Source organism: Castanea sativa, chromosome 5 (assembly GCF_040712315.1).
Source record: "Castanea sativa cultivar Marrone di Chiusa Pesio chromosome 5, ASM4071231v1".
Lineage (NCBI taxonomy): Eukaryota > Viridiplantae > Streptophyta > Magnoliopsida > Fagales > Fagaceae > Castanea > Castanea sativa.
Window position 1 is genome coordinate 22,037,189 of NC_134017.1, and position 19,393 is coordinate 22,056,581.

Consider the following 19,393-nt stretch of genomic DNA (forward strand, 5'->3'; position numbering starts at 1 on the left):
GCAAAATGAAGAGCTACATAAAATAATTTACGTAACCATAACATATCATTCTAAATAATTTTAACTACTATGATGGACAATAATAAATTATCAGTGAACCAATCCTCTTTAATAGAATTCTCTTAACTCTAGCTATTTAAACATTGAATATTTTTAATAGATTACCTTCTTGTATTGCATTTTAATGGTTGTGTAGTGTTAATATATTAATACTACTTTTATGTTTTAGTGTGAATGGCAGAAAAATTGTTCATTTTTCTCATCCATTCCGGTGGAATAATTAAACATGGTGAAAATGGGGTTTATTACCAAGGGCCACCCCCTTCTATGCTTCCATTAAGCAAGGGTGTGACATTTGAAGATCTATGTGATAGAGTAGCATCCACGCTTCATATAAACAGAGAAGATTCAAAACTTACCATTTGGTATAAATTTCATTTTCAATGTCATCCACATCCTGTGAATTACCAACAAGTTTTGGTAGAAGATGATAATGGTGTCAATGCAATATTCGATATGTTAGACTGCCAATATGGTTTTGTAGGTGCAGAGTTGTACGTGGGTGTGGAGCCCATAAGAAGCCACCGAGATGTTTTTCCCATTCGATATGGCAACGAAGGACTGAGTGCACCGTTTAGTTATTCACATGACGGACACTTTCATGATCCATATGCCACTCATACTGGTCATTATTCTGAAGATGTGGCTCGTTCCCCAATCAACATTGGTGGTGCTGACTATCATGCTCCATATACCCATGTTGCAACTGAGGACCAACATGCTCCTTATCGGCCAATGAACACCAATGATGTTGACTATGATAACCTAACTGAGCATGTTGCACCAAAGTTTGAAACTTAGTATGACCAAACCGCCACTCAGAGAGCTACTAATGATCCCAATGATACACACCGCATAGCTGCTACTACTGAAAATGTGGTCCATACATTATTAGAAAGGATGCGGGTCATGGATAGTAATGACCAACTTGATAACGACGAGGTCCTTGATGATGTTGGAGATGAACAGGAGCTTCCCAATGAACCTAATCATGAAAGCAGTCCAGCAATGACGTTCCATCAACCTTCATCACTGAGCTTTTCACAGAACACATAGGATAATATGATTGATCCAACCCCACCATTTGAAAATCCCATTCAGAGTACTTGGGACCCTACCCAAGAGTTTTATGTGGGATTGCTTTTTGCTGATAAGGATGAACTACAAGCTGCTGTTAAACAATATCACATCAAGAGGAACCAAACATTTAGTGTAAAAGAGTCAGATCCAGCATGTTGGTCTGTACGTTGCAAAAATTGTTATTGGTGTCTTCGAGCATGCTTCCGGGCTACGCATAAGTTCTTTGAGGTTAGGAAATACAATGGTCCACACACATGTACGGAGTCCACGCTCACACAAGATCACGAGCAATTAGACATTCATATTATTGAGAAAGAGTTGAGGGATATTGTCAAAGATGATCCAAACATAAGGATTTCTTCGCTTCAACAGAGTCTTTACAATAAGTACGAATACCGGCCTTCTTATTTTAAGGTGTGGGAGGCGAAACATAAGGCAATTGGTAGAGCATTTGGTGATTGGGACAAATCTTACCAATTATTGCCAAAATGGTTGAAAGCTTTGACTGATTCAAACCCAGGCAACAGGGTTATTTGGAGAATGGTACCTGCTACTGTGCCAGGCTGTGCCATATTCGAGAGAGTGTTCTAGGCTTTTGGTCCATCAATTGAAGGTTTTCAATATTATAGGCCAGTGATTAGTATAGATGGAACTTTCCTATATGGTAAGTACAGAGGTAAGTTATTGATTGCATCAACTTGGGATGGTGACAATAGACTTTTTCCACTTTCCTTTGCCATTGTGGAGGAGGAATCTGATGATAGCTGGTATTGGTTTTTGCGTTGTATTCAGAATAATGTGACTAATTGAGATGAGTTATGTGTCATATCTGATCGCCACCCTGGTATAATGTCAGCGATACGGGTTATATGTGAATCGACACGTTGGCATCATCGTTTTTGCCTTCGCCATGTGGCTAGCAATTTCAATCAAAAAATTGGGAATAAAAACTTGAAGGCTATGGTAATGTGGGCAGGCATGGAGAATCAGCTACGAAAGTATCAAATAACAAGGGATAAAATTACTTAATTAAATGCAGATGGTGATAAGTATTTAAGGGAATTACCAGTGCAAAAGTGGACATTAGCACACGATGGTGGACATCATTATGGGGCAATGACCACAAATTTGCCTGAAAGCTTCAACGGTGTTCTAAAGAGTGCTAGAAATCTGCCCATAACTGCGTTAGTCGAGCTTACATACTACCATTGTGTAGCCTACTTTGCCGATCGGTATACTAAGGCACGCACAGAGATTACAGCCAGTGAACGCATTACAACCTATGCAAAGAATAAATTCAATAAATGGGAAAAAAAGGTACCAAAGCATTCAGTTACTGTGTTTAGTCATGAAGATGGTCTATTTGAAGTCAGAACACCAATAAACCCTAACTCTGCATATAGGGGTAATCATCGTCATGAGGTAAATTTGAGGGAGAGCACTTGTAGTTGTCAAAAATGGCAGGTTTATAAGATTCCGTGCTCACATGTCATTGCCGTGTGTAAATATCAAGGCATCTCTGCAATGCGATATATCGACCGCTGCTATTGTTTGGAAGAACAAGTTGCTTGTTATGCACCTAGATTTCGCATGGTTCTAGACAGTGTACATTGGAATGAGCCTGATTTCTCGGTCTTGTATCCTAATGTGAAGTTGCGCCGTGCAAAAGGTCAACCAAGATCAACTCGGCTTCTAAATGAAATGGATTTAGGGACGGAGCATCAACCAAGGCCACTGTGTAGCCTCTGTAGGCAAGAAGGCCATAACAGAAGAACATGCCCCACTCGAACTGTGGTTGGCTCCACAGTGGCCAAACTAAATGACCCAACATAAGTATTCAATCTACTTCAGTGGATTGGTTGGACTGTTTTTTTTTTTTTTTAGGAGTTAGACCATATTGTTAGTTTGTATTATTTGATAAAACAAGTTGGTACTAATTCCATATGCTACAATGTTTTCTATCACTGCAAGTTTGATTGGGGTGTATGTTTATTTATTTTTTTTTTGTGTGTGTGCATGTGTGTATGTGTGTGTATATATATATATATATATATATATATATATATATATTGTGTATTATAGTTTAGGGGTTCGATAACACCTTAAAATATATACTTTTATGGAGTGATTGAGTCCTTTACCATGTTTGAAAGCTTCAAATAAGGAAATAAATCAAAGGGCCACAATCTAAAGAGGAAAAATCATATTTGAGCACTAATCAGTATTTTAGACGTATCTCTCTCCTCAAAAATCCGATTGACTTAAGACTAGATGGGCTAGAACCGTGACTTAAATATCTACAACTTTTATGTTTTGAGTTTTTTGAAATTCACATTTTTTGAAGGCCGAAATGAACTCACAAATTACTACTATAAATTTGGACAAAAATTAAATGGTGAAAGTTTTATTTTTCTTTGACACTTTTACAAGGGTTTGGAAGAGAGATTGTGGATTGGAAAATTATATTAAATAGAAGTATGATTAGATTAATTGGACACTAATTTCAAATACCAAATATGTGTACACATTTCTTATTTTTGCAAAGGTCTTACGGTTAGTAGTATAACGTGATATGTATACTATCTAGGCATAATATTTTTTGCTACAATGATGCATAAACAATGATAATACTTTAATATATTTTTAATAAACAGCCAAGCCATATTGATTAGTGATTTCCACGATGGGGTACATGACATTTTTGTTGTGTTCCACAACGTGGAGGATGCCTATTTACTCGTTGAGGGTACCTTCATGCTTGCACAGGACTATTCCCCATGCGCCTTGGCTGTGTTCTAATATCAAAATCTGTTTGATAATTACCACCTTCATCACTTTCATTATCTGATGACACCTCCATATCTTCTGCATCTTTTGCATCTTCCCCACTATCCTCATTGGAGGCATCTTCCTCAGAGTCTATTACAGAGGCCTCTTCCTCAGAGTTCGGAGCACATGCCCATGTATTTGGTGGTGTGCAGAAATCACCAACATGAGGGGATGGTTGGGAAGGTTGTTCATAGCTAAACTGGCTATCTTGGCCATAATTGTATTACTCAGAATAGTATGGAGGTGGCGATGGATGATAAGAGGGAGGTGTTGAACTAGGCTGGGGATAGTGGTCATAGCTAAACAAACCCTTTAATCCTTGTCCTATGGAAGTGAATAATCCAATCTGTTGATATAAATACATACAATACTCGTTGACATTAATTGGATTATACTCATTGAAGGTGGTAGGCTCATTATGGGCATATGTGGATGGCCTAGCTTGGGTAGACGTGGATGGTCTAGCTTCATCATTTCTGCGTTATCTACCCTGTCTTCCTTGGTGTCTCTGTCGACACCCAAAGTGTCACTCTCTCAGTAGGGACGGAGGAAATATCTGCTTCTATCGATAACTTCACTCGAGTAAGGCCCTCTACTATTACCGGAAGGACTTGTTGTGCAGTCAGGTCAGCCCTTCCTTGGTTTGCAACAGCCGAAGTTAACATATTATTAATTTCCCTTTGCTGCCACATAAAAAGAAAAAAAATTATTAGTGCAGTATTATTGAAAATGCTAAAATAATAATTTGTTATCAATATTAGTGCAGTATTGAAAATGCTAAAATAATAACCTAGTACATATGGGCAGCCGCCTCTGGTGTTGTAAATAAGTGACCATGTTGGTCGTACCATGTTGTGTAGTCCACATCTAGATGGAAATTTTCATTCCCAACTATATTTTGAGCTCGCTCGTTCCAAAGTCGGTAGTAATGTGTATGATGCGTACACCAATCAACACCAAGCTTTCCTGTCAACTTTACACAATGCACAGATTTATCAAAATTGTCAGTAGGCCACTTTGGACATCTTTGCAACAATCCAAATTGTCGCATGACTCTCTCTGGATGGTAATACTCAACAATTTGGAAACATAGCAATGGTGCTGTTGTAAGCTATATATGTTTTCCTGCAAGACACCATGGATGCAAATAATTATCGTATGATGTCCAAACAACCTGCGATTTTAATTACAATAACTATGTTATAATCGATCAAGACAATAATATAACTAGTAAATTAACCATTGATGCATTGTGACAACATATATTACCTGATCCTTATTATGTGTGTCGTGATTAGAACGGTACGCAGGTAGAACATGCGTTGGTGTGTGAGTATACGTTCTCATGGTATCCCACCTATACACAATTAATGATTGCTACTGATTTTAGGGTTTGGAAGTATCAAGGATAAACGCTACAGTATACAATATTGTATAGAAATAGAAAGTAAATATTATACCTGCAACCGTATGGGTCGTCACCATTTAAATTTATTGGAATTATTGGAATTGGGGTCAGATATGGAAGATGCTCCCATGCCCATAATTGTAATATGAAAACAGGACCTGCAACCTCCGTGCTTTTTTTAATAGAAGCAATACACAACTCTTTATAAAGGAAAGCAAGTGTGGCACTACCCTAGCTATATTCCCCAGCTACACCAAAGTCCGCCAACAGCTTGAGAAAGCAGCAATGCAATTTATTTTGGCTTTTATTTTCAAATAGTAAAGCCAAGACCTGGAACATGTATGCCCTAGCATACTGTTGGGTTGTTACAGCATTGGCACCCTCTGGTACGTTCAAGAATGTATTCCTAACCCATGTTATTTTAAAGCTACCATATGTCAATGCAGTTTCAGGTGGTGTCACTCCAAGTAAATTCTGACAAACCGGTCCCTATTCCATATTAGTGGGCCCGCACACTGCATTGCCATCAATAGGCAATCCTGTAATGATTGTTCTATCTTGTAGAGTGATCGACATTTCACAATTAGGTAGGTGAAATGTATAGGTTTTAGATTGCCACCGCTCCACCAAATAAGTGATAAGACTCCAGTCAATATCTATATGTGGTAGGCGGGTAACACGGCATAGTCTACATTGATGCAAATATGGGGTGATACGCTCGCCTAACTGCTGGGGGGGTGCAAACCGTTGGGGTCGCACTTGTCATGTGGAAACCTGAATTTTTTTTTAAAAATGTACAATGTTATATTGCTAATGTTGAAATTATTTTCATGTAAATTGATTAATTGTAGATATTATTAGGATATTAATAAATTTGGATCTCGCAACGTACACTGCCTTCCATTGCATCATTAGAGATGTGATATTGTTGTTGGGTTAGCAGAGAATGATCGAATGACCCAGGCTCCATTTCAAATATATCCTACATTAAATGCTACAATGAGTTAAACCATATCTGAAGATGCGTTTTCACAGTATCTTTAATATATAAATACTGAGATTAAAAAATTACAATTTCTGAAGGTACATTTTTTACAAACCATCTATATAAAAAATTACAAACTAAGCAAATAATTTCCAATTAAATTAGGGGCTGAGAAGCTTACTACAATTGTGATACGAAGTGAAGGAATGTAAGAATTATAGAGTGATACTTGCAAGAAAAGAAAGAAAGAAAAAAAGAAAAAAACATAATCAGATAATCATAAATATCTTCTAAGAACAAAAGAACAACAATAAAATATAATAACATTAATATAATCATATATAAAGCATATAATTAATTTTTATGCCAACTAAACTTTAAAGAAAAAGAAACACAAATGTACGATTTATTGTACTAAATAAAAATAAAAATAATACACATACATATCTTTATTATAAATCAACAAACATATTATGTAATATATTTTTTTCCAAGTAATGATGTAATAACTGATAATAACAAAGTAAAATTGATTATAAAAAGATCACAATAATACAACTTATTACAATTTTTGTGGTCATATACTAATAATAACAATAAATAATATTAAATAATTTCAAAATTAACAAAACATATACGTAAATTTAATTAGATAGAGAGTTGAGATGCTTACGATAATTGTGATACCAACTGAAAGAGTGAGAATTATAGAGTGATACTTGCAAAATAGAAAAAGAAAAACACAATTAGATAATAATGAATAAACACAAAATAACAACAATACTAAAAATGTTTGTAGTCCTAACCATAAAAAATTCATTAATCTAAAATTCGAATAAAAACAACAACAACAACAACAACAATAATCATAATCGCTGAAGCAAAAAGCAAAAAAACTTACATTAACCCAAAACTTATAATCTTTAGTTGTGTACGCTGAAGCAAAACAAAAGAAAAACTGAACAATCGGAGAGATGAAAAGTAAAAGTATAAGTTTGTGAGAAAACTTCAGGAAGGGCTTGCCTTTTATTACAAAGATGTGAAATAAAAGACAAAAAAAGTCATTTGTCATGGGAGGCAAACTGAGATAGATTCTCTTTGTCACATCAATCATTTTTTTTGCAGAGATTCTTATTCAAGTACCGTTTGATTCTTAGCAAAGAATCTCAGCAAAGAATCTATGTATTGCAAAAATCTCATTTGTCACATCAATCATTTTTTTTTTCTATAACTTTCACGTTTTAGAATCTATGTACTTTGAATAAGAATTAAACGGTACTTGAATTTGTTTCAGGCAGAAGATAAGAATCCCTCTATTTCGGCAATGCCATTGCCATAATTGATTTTTCTTTTAAAATTTTTTTTTTCACATTTTCGGCAATGGCATTGCCACAATACCCACAAAATTTTCCCCCCCTATTTCGGCAATACCATTGCCATAAAATTTTTTTTCCCTCTTTCAGCAATACATTGCCACAATTTTTTTTTCTTTTCCCCCTATTTCGGTAATACCATTGCCATAATTCTTTTTTTTTTCCCCTATTTCGGCAATAACATTGCCACACTTTTTTTTTTTTTTCTTTCCCCCTATTTCAGCAATACATTGCCACAAATTTTTTTTTTTTCTCTTTTCCCCCTATTTCGGCAATACTATTGCCACAATTTTTTTTTCCTTCCCTATTTCGGCAATACATTGCCACAATTTTTTTTTTTTCTCTTTTTTCCTCCTATTTCGGCAATACTATTGCCATAATTTTTTTCTCTTTTCCAGCTATTTCGGCAATCCCATTGCCATAATTCTTTTTTTTTTTTTTTAACCTTTTCCCTCCATTTTCGGCAATGGGATTGCCACAAAACATTTTTTTGTTTTTGCTTTTGGGCACTCACGCACGGGCATTGGGCACTCACTGACTCGGGCAGGGATTGGGCAGAAGGAATTTCGGTAACAGTGTTGCCGAAATTCCAAAATTTCTCTCTCCTCCTTTTTCCTTTTCTCTCTCTCATACTTTTCTTAGAATTTCGGCAACAATATTGCCGAAATTCACTCTCTCTCCTCATTCCCCTAAATAACTTGGAACAGTGTCTATAACCACAAAAAACACCATTTTTTACAATATTTACCCAAAAGACTCTTATATAAAATGTGCTTTCGGAAAAATCACCATCAATGTACTTATTTTCAAAGGAGTACCTTTGACTTTAGATATCACACACTCAAAAATAATTTTTAATTTAGAAACACTTTTCATATAATATTATATGAATATGCGTGCAAGTTTTTTTTTTTTTTTTTTATAAAAATCTATTTTTCTATTTTACATACTTATTTTTCAAGAAACCTCACGTCTGATTGTTTATTTTATACCACATTTTATTAAAATATTAATTTTTCTTGATTTTTTAAAATTGTTTCTCTTTCTTTACACACAACACCCATTATTCACTTTTTTTTTTTCATCTTTGAGATACGAGAAGAAAGAATAAACAATTAAATACAAAATAAATAATGTATTATACACGAACTGATACGAATGCTCTAAACTTTCATTTAGTTTAGATTTTTTTTTCTTTTTTATGAATTTGGTTTAGGATTCTTGATTCTTTGAAATAGGAAGTAAATATCACGAACTTATTAGAATTATTATTATTATTTTTTGATGAACAAAAAAGGGTTTTAATGCCTGTGATCATTGACCCGGCCTATTTGAACTTGTAGAATTCATAGCGTAGGACACCTTTGGTGGCGTCGTGGCGTAACATTTTTTCAAAGCGCACGACTCAAACCAAATAACTCCTATACAACAAATATGACCCAATTCGAGACTCTTATTGACGCAAACCACCAAGGGCCTTAACTTATTAGAATTATTGTTGTTTACTTTTGTACCCAATAATATGGATGTGGAATTAAAAATTTGAGATCGATATATACCAACCCAAGTGGGTTGGCTAAATGGTTGGACACTTGGTTTCAAAGTGCTTGTCCCATTTGACTAGGTGTGTTCCCAATTCAAGTCTAGATACTTATACTTTAAAAAAAACTCTTTAAGCTAGCGATTTATCCAATAAGTTCCATCCGAACAGTTTGATTAAAAGTTTTGAAAATACACAATAGAAAACGAAAAAAAGATGTTCTTTCCTACGGTGGGAGGACAACAGAGGACAATCCTGATGATGCCATGCGTGATGCTTGGGTTCTGGGACTCCTCTTTTTTAGAAGCCAACGTGGCGCAAAATTATTGGACGGTTGCACAGGCTTTTAACAGATTCATGTACACTGACCCCCACATGTGACTCTTTAAGCCTCTCTCTTACTCTCTCCAAGTGACGTGTTAGAATCTAACTAAAACAAAGATGGCTAAGCCGGCCAATCACAAACTCCCAGACACCTCTCTACTTCCGAAAATTCAATTCCCCAAAATACCCTCAATCAAACAAGATAATTCCTCCCCCTAAAATCTCTACCTTTCCTTGTACAAGTCTTTTCTTATTCAATTGCTGACGACACAAATAAAAAATCCCAAATTCTCTCTCTCTCTCTCTCTCTCTCTCAAAATTCTAGGGTTTCGTAAACGCTACCCCTGAGATCCCAAATATATATAGAAAACCCTAATTGTTCTCGATTTTGGGTGTCTAGGGTTCCGATTTGCCCGAGGTTTTCTTCAATTGGTGTTTGGCTGCCGATAAAGTTTGCGTTTTTAGGGCTTTTTTGCTGGTTCGGATTGACTGAGATTGATTAATTATTCGGTGTTTTTGGTTGTGGATTTTTGAAATTGGCTTTTGGTGGCGGAGGGAGTTTGGGTTTTGGGGGCTTGATTGAGTGGAATTGTTGTCTTTGGATTGACGTTTGGTTCTCGAGATAGTTTGGGGGTTTAGGGTTTTGATTTTTTTTTTTTTGAAGGGGGGAATTGATGGCTTCGGCGGGTGAAGAAGAGTTGGATTATGAGAGCGATCCAGAGGATGTGAAGCGATCGTTGGCGATGCGGAGGAGAGAAGCGAGTGATGATGAGGAAGCTGAGGAAGAGGGGAGAGAGAAGACGAGGGTGGATCCAAGGGCTGTGATTCATTCCGATGAATCCGACGGTCAGGGCGGGGTTGCGGAGTATGATGACGAAGAAGAAGAATTGGACGAAGAAGAGTTATTAGAGGAAGAGGAATTGGTGGAAGAGGAAGATGAAGGACTTGTTGAGGAAGAAGAAGTAGTGGGGGTGTATGAGGAAAGAGTTGGCGGTGGTGGTGGTGAAGGAGATGCACGTGTTGGGGTTGAGAATTCGGCGGCTGCTGCAGTGGTGAATAAAAGCAAAGTGCATGGTGAGGAAAGGCGGGCAGTGGATGATTCGGCAGAGGTGCAAGCGGAGGGTCAGGATGGGGAGGAAGATGAGGAGGAAGAGGTGGAGGAGAAGAAGGAGAATGAGCCCTTTGCGGTGCCCACTGCCGGAGCTTTCTATATGCATGATGATCGATTTAGGGACAATGCTGGTGGTCGACCCAGGTACCCGTTATTTATAATATGTGGAATTTGTTTAGAATGTAGCTATAATTTGCATTATCTTTTGGAGTTTAATGCTGCTAGATTTGTTGTGAGGTGAATTATGCGTAGATTAATTTTATGAATAAGGAGTAGTTTGAGGGTTTTGGGTGCCACACTTTTCAGTAGTGCTAAACAACACCAATCGCAATTATAGCTTGACTGTAGGACATGAACTTAATTCAGTTGTATATTCTGGGTGAGCTAGGCGCTCCCTTGTCTCTTTGGCCATGACTTTGTTTTTTGAGGTGCTTCTTTGTGTTTACAGTGTACTTCAGTATAAACTATAAAGTCCTTTTAACCAGTGGTGTTTGATAGATCAAAGTGAGACTCTACTCCACAGTTCTCATGCACTAATATCTTGCTTCTTATTGCAAAACTTTACTGCTGTAACATTTGTTTTTGTTATTTTGGATTTAAAAGTTTCAATGCAATTTTCAACTTCACTTCCTCATAAGGATCTCTTCTTTGTTATATGTTGCTTTCCATTTCATATGGTTTATTATCTATTATTTCTCTGTATTGAAATGTCCATTTGGCCCTGCTATTTCTTGGGGGCAAACTCCTGTTTTCGTCAAAAACACAAGACTGGTCTGTTTAGCTTAAAACTTTTTCTGGAGTTGTGTTTTTAAACAAACGCTGAAAATGGCTTTTAGAATCTGCACATACCAGGCAGCTTTTTCAAAAATGCCAATTTTAAACCCCAAATCAAGTTTTTGCCTTTTTTGGGTTCTCAATATCTAAATTACCCTCAATTTTTGGCTTAGTGACCAAAATATCAGACAAACACCCTTCCCTTACTCACACCTATCTCATCTGTTCTCTCACATCACTGCTGCCACATAGTTGCTCATCTATCGCACCTACTGTCAAATCTCAAGTAATCTATCCAACTATCTGTTGATAGAAAAAAAAAAAAAAAATATATATTATGACGCAAAACCTCACTAAGGCAGGACCCTTTGGACCCACCCTTGGGGATTAAACCATGGATACATGACCCCACTTGCCAGAACTATGTCAGGTAATCCAAATAAACTCCTAGTGGGGTTCAAACCAAGGATGTTTGAGACTTTAGTTCATCCCAAGTCTGCAACCACTAGACTTCACCCTGGCAAGTTGACAAAAACAACACTTTTTAACAGTTTTTGCAAAGAACCTAACTGTAACTTCAAAAACTGCTTTTCCAAAAAATGCACGCTTTAAAATTTCTGTTTTTTAAAAAATCACCTTTATCAAACAGCTAAGCAAATTGAGCACACTGTATAACCCTTTTTTTAACCTGATTTTTGCTTTTTTTAGGCGGACACATGGTGGAAGGAGGTTGTGGGAGTCCAAAGATGATCGTAAATGGGGGCATGACAAGTTTGAGGAGATGAATTTGCAGGAAAGGCATTATGATGAGGTGATGGTTTTAGATATGTGCAATCTGTGTGACGATTATTGTTTTAACTGTTCCCTCTCCTTTTTATTTATTTATTTTTATATAGGAACTGGTCCCTCTCTTTCTCTCTTTCATTTACCTCTCTGATGCATAAACATTATTATAATTTCAGGGTCGGAGAAATTCCAAGGGTCATTATCGAGGCCGCGGTAAAATTCGAGGTACTGATCGAGGGTATCCAAGAGGGAATAGGTCTAAAGCATTTAGCAATAATAATCAGAGCCAGGCACCTAAGGGTGTGAGGGGGAGAGGGCCCAGACGCTATGAACCTACCTATAGAAACAGAAGTCAGGCACCTCAAACTGAAAACAGACAGTGAGTTTAAACTTTGAGCTTTATGGCTTTCAGTAAAAAAAAATTCCCCTATATTCATCAGGTTAGGCTTAAAATATACTGTTTGCTGATGTTTCAGATCTGGGAAGCCTCTTGAGAGAACTTCCCATACTAACTCTGGGAGAGCTTTCACAGCCACCTCAAATGTGGAATCTGACCCTGTTCCTGAGAGGAGACAAGTGTTCTCAAGCTTGAACTCTGCTTCTCCTCCATTTTACCCTTCAGGCTCTTCCAATAAAGACATTGCACTGACGCAGAAAAGGGATGTTCAAGCAGGTAGTTCCTACAGAGGTCTTCACCCAGCTGTGATGGACGACAGTTCTTCTGTCCAACAAACCAATTCATTGCTGCGGGGGAAGAATATAGCTGAATCTGTTGGCATGGACAAGCTTTACATTGATGATTCCATCAACACTGGTGCTGGGAAGCCTTTGTCTAATATGCAAATGCCACTTTCTGGATCCTCATTAGTCAATACTACACAATCTCCTCCAATCAGGGCTCAGGGAAGGGGTTTATCTATCCCAGGACAAATGAATTATCAACCGGGCCCACCTCATAATCAAGTCAATAGAGTTTCTTCTTCAACACAACTCCATTCTGTTCAGAAAGGTCCTGCTCAAAGTAGAGGTCAACCTCCTGCACAGCAGTCAAGCCAGCGGCCTGGTAGTGGTTCTCAATCTTCCTCCCCACCAAAAACAGCTCTTTCAATAAATTCTAATGAATCTGGAGAAGCTGAATCTCCTTCAGAGTCAAATAAATCTAAAGGTGCATTGGTTGGAAAGGGAAAAGCCAATACTCAAGGTGCTGGAAGGGGATCTTTTATGTATGGTGGGGTTCCGGTTATGGGAGCTACTGGGAATATGACAGTTGGTCATGGAGATCAAAACTTCCCTGGAGCCTTTTTGCCAGGTGAGGTTTCTTGGATCTTACTTTCAATTATTAAGAAGAAAATTACAAATAAGGGAAAATATCTGAAATGTTGTATACACAGAATGCTCAGTTTTGGATTGCTATTTACAGGACACTTACAAGTCTTTGAAGTTTACTCTTTGTGCAGCTTAGTAATGAACTAGAGTTATTTATCTTCTTCTACCCCCCTCTTTCTCTCTCACTAAGTTGATTAAACATACAAATAAATTGTTTAATTTCTACTAGCAACTAAATTAATTTTATCTACGTATTATGCTTTTTTTTCCCCATTAGGTCTTTGGGAACAGCTTTGGTATCTTGAATTGTTTATCTAGCTCTATTTTATTGCAAACTTGACGGAATACCAGTATAATTTTTGTTTTCCCCCTTCTATCAAACTTTTGTGAGTTTTAGTTATTTATCTATTCTTGTTCTTATCTGGTTGTACTTGCAGTAATGCAATTTGGAGGCCAGCATCCTGGTGGTGTTGGAGTTCCCGCTGTTGGCATGGCATTCCCTGGTTATGTTACTCAACCACAACTTGGTTTGGGAAATTCTGAGATGACATGGTTAGTAATCCTTTTCTTGTAAATGTGCAGTTTCCTTTCATCTGTATTTGTCTTGTTTTTCTTCTGACCTTGACTGCCTGCTATTAAAATTTCTTTGGGGGATGAAAGTTTGAATGAGAAATTAATTCCTCTTCACTGCATCAGTCCAGTTGTCTCTTTTGTTTTGTTTATTTTGAAAGGGATTAGTAATGATCATTTTGTTCTTCAGGCTACCGGTTTTAGCAGGAGCAGCAGGAGCTTTGGGGGCTACATACTGTTCACCATATATTGTTGACGGTGCTTATCATGCTCGCCCTTCAGGACAGACATCTTCCGTGGGTGCCTCAAGGTTGGTAGAATGTTTTCCATGAGTTTGATATTTTACAATGATCTGATGACTTGCTTTGTTTTGATTAATCTGGTTATATTGGTGTCTAGTGAAGCATTATTTTGACTTCAGTCCTTTTGTCAAAATGCTTGCTTCAACTTCAAGGCACTCTTATATAACCATCTTACATAGTATGACTTAAATCGTTTAGTGGAGATATACTATAGTATGACTTTGTCTTGTCTATTTGTTTGGCATGTGATCATGACACGTCATTATAAACACAAAATTCTCCTCATACAGTCATATGGTGAAAGTTGATAGTTTGATCATGCTACTATTAACTGATGCGGTTATTCCAACAACATTGCATTGTCCTAATCTTCATTTTTTTTTGGGTTCCTTTGTAGCAAAGAAAATAATTTGAACAAGCCCAATAATGAATGGAAGCCTTCACAGAGGCCTGGTAAGATATGATCCGTAATACGTAGTCTTGTGCTTTTGTGTGACTTTCTTTAACACACCACTTTATTATTTGTTAAAATGAACGCGTTTTCACTTTTCCTGCAGAACTTGCAAGCGATGAATTTGGGCAGCGACAAAATAAGCCTCGCAGGCAAGTTGAAATTTTTTTTTCGTTGAGTGTGGAATAAATTTTTTGAGGCTTGCCAAGTTGTCCAGACTTACCCACCCTGGATAGGGTGGTGGTGGATAGGACTTGATTCCTTGTGCTATATACTACTGCCTTGTGTGATTGTTTATACTTGCCTTTTTCTATCCACGCAGATATTCAGAGATGAACTTTGGACAGTGAAGTACTTAGATATGGATCCTGTTCTAATAAGCAGATAAAGGTTTAATACCGCCCAATTAAACTTTTGTGTTGTCTGGGTGTCACAAAATTCTGAGTTGTGATTGCTTGGTGCTGCAGGCCTTCCTCCAGGTCCTTTGTGATCTCCAGCTCTTGTTCTGGAGCACTTTGGGCCGCAATAGGTTTCATGATATTTTAGGTAATTAATCTTGCTCCAATTAATATATTTATCTTTTATGTATTTTGGGTTTCAAAATTTTTATTTTTTATGAATATATTCCATGAAATTTAGATAATTAATCTTGCTCTGATTAATATATTTCTTTCCATGTATTTTGTATTTATCAAATTTTACCTTTTATGTTCACAGGGATAAAAGAATAATTTTAAATGTTTTCTGACCTGGTATTCTGATATTTTCCCCCTCTTCAATCTGTTACACTGTCTTTCTGCAATTTAACACAAAATCTGAGATCTCAAATTTATATTTGCAGTATACTCACCTTCATTAGGAAAACCTATTAGTAATTTATGCAAGTATTTGGCAAACTACAGGACTGGTTTAGTTCTTATACAAATTGAACTCACTGGTTTAATTTTTTCTAGATTGTCTAGAACCTGGTCTGAATCAGTTTTAGTTAACATGCAGCATATGAAAATGTCAAATTTAAAATTAGTTTATGATAGGAATTAGTATGTGAAAACATCAAATTTTAAAAAGGAAAAAGTTTAGCTACAAAATTAGTTGTAGCTTAAGGCTACAACCTTACTCAATACCTTTTTATTGAATGTGAATTTTGACAAAAGCAACCTTGGATTACATTTTCTTTCTATATCATCTATGCTAGCATAATTTCTAAAAAATTAAAGATGAATAGCTATGTCATTAATAAATTGTTAAATTGCAAGTTTTAATAGTTTTAAATTATGTATAAAATATAAACTAATAGATCATATAGTATGTGTTTGGATCTGGATGAATGAACCTGTGTCTGCGTTTTCAGCGTTTTCCTCTTTTTTTTTTTTTTTTTCCTGCTGCATGCGTTTCAGCTTTAGGGAACAGAGTGACTGTTCACGAGACCCACAACCACTTTATTCATAAAAAAAAATATTAAAAATGGGTCCCACAGCACTATTCACCCATTTAAAAATTATTTTGCTACAGCATTTTCAGTTTTCAGTGGTATCCAAACAGACCCATAGTAAATAATATCCGATTAGCACAAAATTTAACATTTATAATAAGAGTGTAAAGAACGTACAAGGTTAGCTGTCATTAATTAGTTGCTGTAACATGAATGCTTTTAAAGGAAGTTGTAACCTTAAAAGGAAGTTATAGCCTTAGGCTACAATCAATTTTGTAGCTAAACTTTGTCCTTATAAAAATATGATTTTGGATGGAATATATTTGAAAGAACCAAAGTTAAAATTGATTTTTTATATGGGAACATATCTAGTCCCGTTTTGAACTAGTTTTTTAATGAAAAAGTTACCAAACTAAAAACAACTAAAACCAGTTTTCTTGCACTTTGCTTGTGTGGTTTTGTGGTTTGCCAAACACCCCATATGATTTAGTCTTAGGGAAAGACCTATATTACAGGGCTGATTATCATGTGATTAAAGCGTTAATCAATCTCTGGAACCTGTATGCCTTCGTCAAGTTTTAGTTTTGGTGCTTAGTAGACCCATAATATCTTCGAATCCCACCATTTCTTTGTATCTACTCTTTAGTTTGCACATGCAGTTATTAACTTGTTATTTGTCTCTGTTTTAACCTCCCTCTCTCTCTGTCTGTGTCTCTGTTCATGCAGTTATATATGACAAACACCTGCTCATGCTGCACTAAATAATTTAAAAACAATATTGTGGCTTGACGGGTGGCAGTTCCTTTTTAAACTTGCGGTAAGAATCTGCTTCAGAGGATAATCCTTGACTTTCTAAATTCGCCAATTGACATTGGATGAAACTGATAAAGTCCTGCTTTTGTTGATTTCAGGTTTTCTTGTGGTTTGGGTTTTTTATTGAAGCTTGTGAGAAATGTAAGCCAGCTTCCAAAACTATAAAGAAAAGGAAAAAAAGAACAACATTTATTGTGCAGCAGCTGTTTGCTTGGTGGAGTTGAATTCTTCTATTTATTTATATAAATGGTTTGGGGTTTTTATTTATTTATTTTCCTGACAATAACAAGTTAAGTTATTGAGAGACCCTTTGTACGTATGGGATTTTTCTGGAGTTTACTATGCTGTGGGGATATTGCGGTTAGAGTTTTAGTTGATCATGGGACTTTCAGAATAGTATTCGGTATTTGGTGTAATGAAAGGGTACTTGATGTTCTAGTGAGCTATTATCTGTGATTACTGATGTTTTTCTAGGTAATGCAACGCTTGGCAATAATTATTCTGTTTGCGATATTTTATTTATTTGTAGACTCAGAAGGCAGGCCGAATGTAGAAAGAGTGTCTGTAGAGAATACACCACCTACGTAAATTTTGGTTGAGGAGTGAGAGCACAAAACTCATCTTAGAATGTGGCCTTTCTAGCTGTAATACTGCGAAAGAGTAAAGATGGATGGACGTCAATTATTAATACAAGGGGGAAAAATTAAGATGGATATCTACACAGGTCAGGTTGCACGTGTGATGTACATAATGTAAGTTGCAAATTAGGGGGAAAAATAATGTATATATGTCCTTGTGGTTTTTTATTATTTTTTATTTTTATTTTGAGAGTTATAATTCATAGCGTCCACTCTTGATAATAGTTGTTTGTCATCAAATCAAGACTAATCAGTTTTTGGTGTAGGTGAAAATTGAACTATAAATCTCTTATTAAACCATCATAAATATTACTAGTTGAGCTAACTAAAATTCATTACTCTTGTGGCTTTGATGCTTTGGCTTAGCTCATCTATTTAAGTGATAGCTCAATTCTTTGTTTTCGAGATTCAAGTCTATCTTTATCAAAATATTAATAAAATAAAATAAAAATAATGTTCTTTTATTTATTGATGAAAAATCAGGTCCTTTATTCGTCACTCACTGGTCACCTGGGCATTGTCCCTTGGATGATTTAAGGGCATATATAAATATATCCTTCACGGCCCTACCCACAGACTCGCTCCTGCGGTTGCAACCATTTTTATTTTTATTTTATATAAATCTTTTAGGAAAGTCAAAGAAGATTATTAATTAATTTAATAAGTCTATGAATTGATAATTTAATTTATTAAATTAAATTAATAATTTACTGATTTGCTTATTTAGTGAAAGTGGTTTAGAAACAAGTTAGGCTTGAAAAAAAAAAAAAAGACTAATTTTATAAGTGGCATGAAAAGGCCAACAAGGTGAATTTCTGATTTGGGGAAAAACCTTTTAAGTGGAGGGATTCATAAGAGAATTTAAACTTTAAACAGCTGAAAAACTTAACGAACAGTTGAACTAAATACTCACAACTATGTGAGACTCAGGTCAAAAGGTAAATTTATACTCCAACCATCAACTTATAGTTAAGAAACAGAAATAGCATTTTAGAGTTGAAAGAATAGTTAAAAATTCTTAGTCGTTATCGAGACATTGTGTGATTATGATCATAGTGGGCATAAATGAGTCTAATCAAGCCAAGTATTAAAAGTTTAAGTTTGTTTATTAATTTTACTTCAAACATGAACTGAATTTGAGTCTATCACTAGTATTAGATGTTCAAGCTTGGTTTGTTTTTTTTTTTTTCATCAAATAAGCTTAAAGTTTGTTTATGAGTTGCTTGATTAATTTATTCTTTTTCTATATATAATAAAGTCATGACATTAATTTTTGGACAAAGTTTGGCTACAAATTTTGTGATTGCTAATGGCTACAACTCCTGTTAAAAAAGTTTACATGACTACATATTTTGAAAAGAGTAAGACTTAGGTTCTATTCTTTCAGTTCCCTTCTTTAGATTCTGTCATGCGAATTTTTTCTCATGGGATGAAAGTGTATGTTTTAGTTAAGTAGCCACATGACTGAATCTTAAGAGAAGAACTTAAGGAGCAACACCTAAGGTACTATATCTAAGTTTTGTCATTTTGAAAATCTAACTGTTGGATTACATGTTCTTTACTATTATAACGCACATGTCAAATTTCGTGC

General features: G+C 35.8%; 2 protein-coding genes across 3 annotated transcripts; both read left to right on the top strand.

Moving 5' to 3' along the window:
- Positions 1-1,122: 1,122 nt before the first annotated feature.
- Positions 1,123-2,973, top strand: LOC142634930 (uncharacterized). The gene is made up of 2 exons (XM_075809163.1): positions 1,123-1,705; positions 2,180-2,973. Exons 1-2 carry the CDS (start codon positions 1,123-1,125, stop codon positions 2,971-2,973), a joined length of 1,377 nt encoding a protein of 458 aa, XP_075665278.1.
- A 6,868-nt stretch (positions 2,974-9,841) lies between these two features.
- On the top strand, positions 9,842-17,660 carry LOC142636519 (protein MLN51 homolog). Of its 2 annotated transcripts, XM_075810773.1 has the most exons (12): positions 9,842-10,854; positions 12,193-12,295; positions 12,447-12,649; positions 12,747-13,579; positions 14,034-14,148; positions 14,357-14,476; positions 14,866-14,921; positions 15,026-15,071; positions 15,242-15,309; positions 15,387-15,465; positions 17,078-17,168; positions 17,263-17,660. In XM_075810773.1, the coding sequence occupies exons 1-9, from the start codon at positions 10,274-10,276 to the stop codon at positions 15,267-15,269; spliced, it is 2,085 nt and encodes a 694-aa protein (XP_075666888.1). In that variant the 5' UTR covers positions 9,842-10,273; the 3' UTR covers positions 15,270-15,309; positions 15,387-15,465; positions 17,078-17,168; positions 17,263-17,660. The 2 variants fall into 2 exon arrangements, with proteins under 2 accessions (XP_075666888.1, XP_075666887.1); XM_075810772.1 differs by having other exon boundaries at positions 15,242-15,465.
- The last annotated feature ends 1,733 nt before the right edge of the window (positions 17,661-19,393 follow it).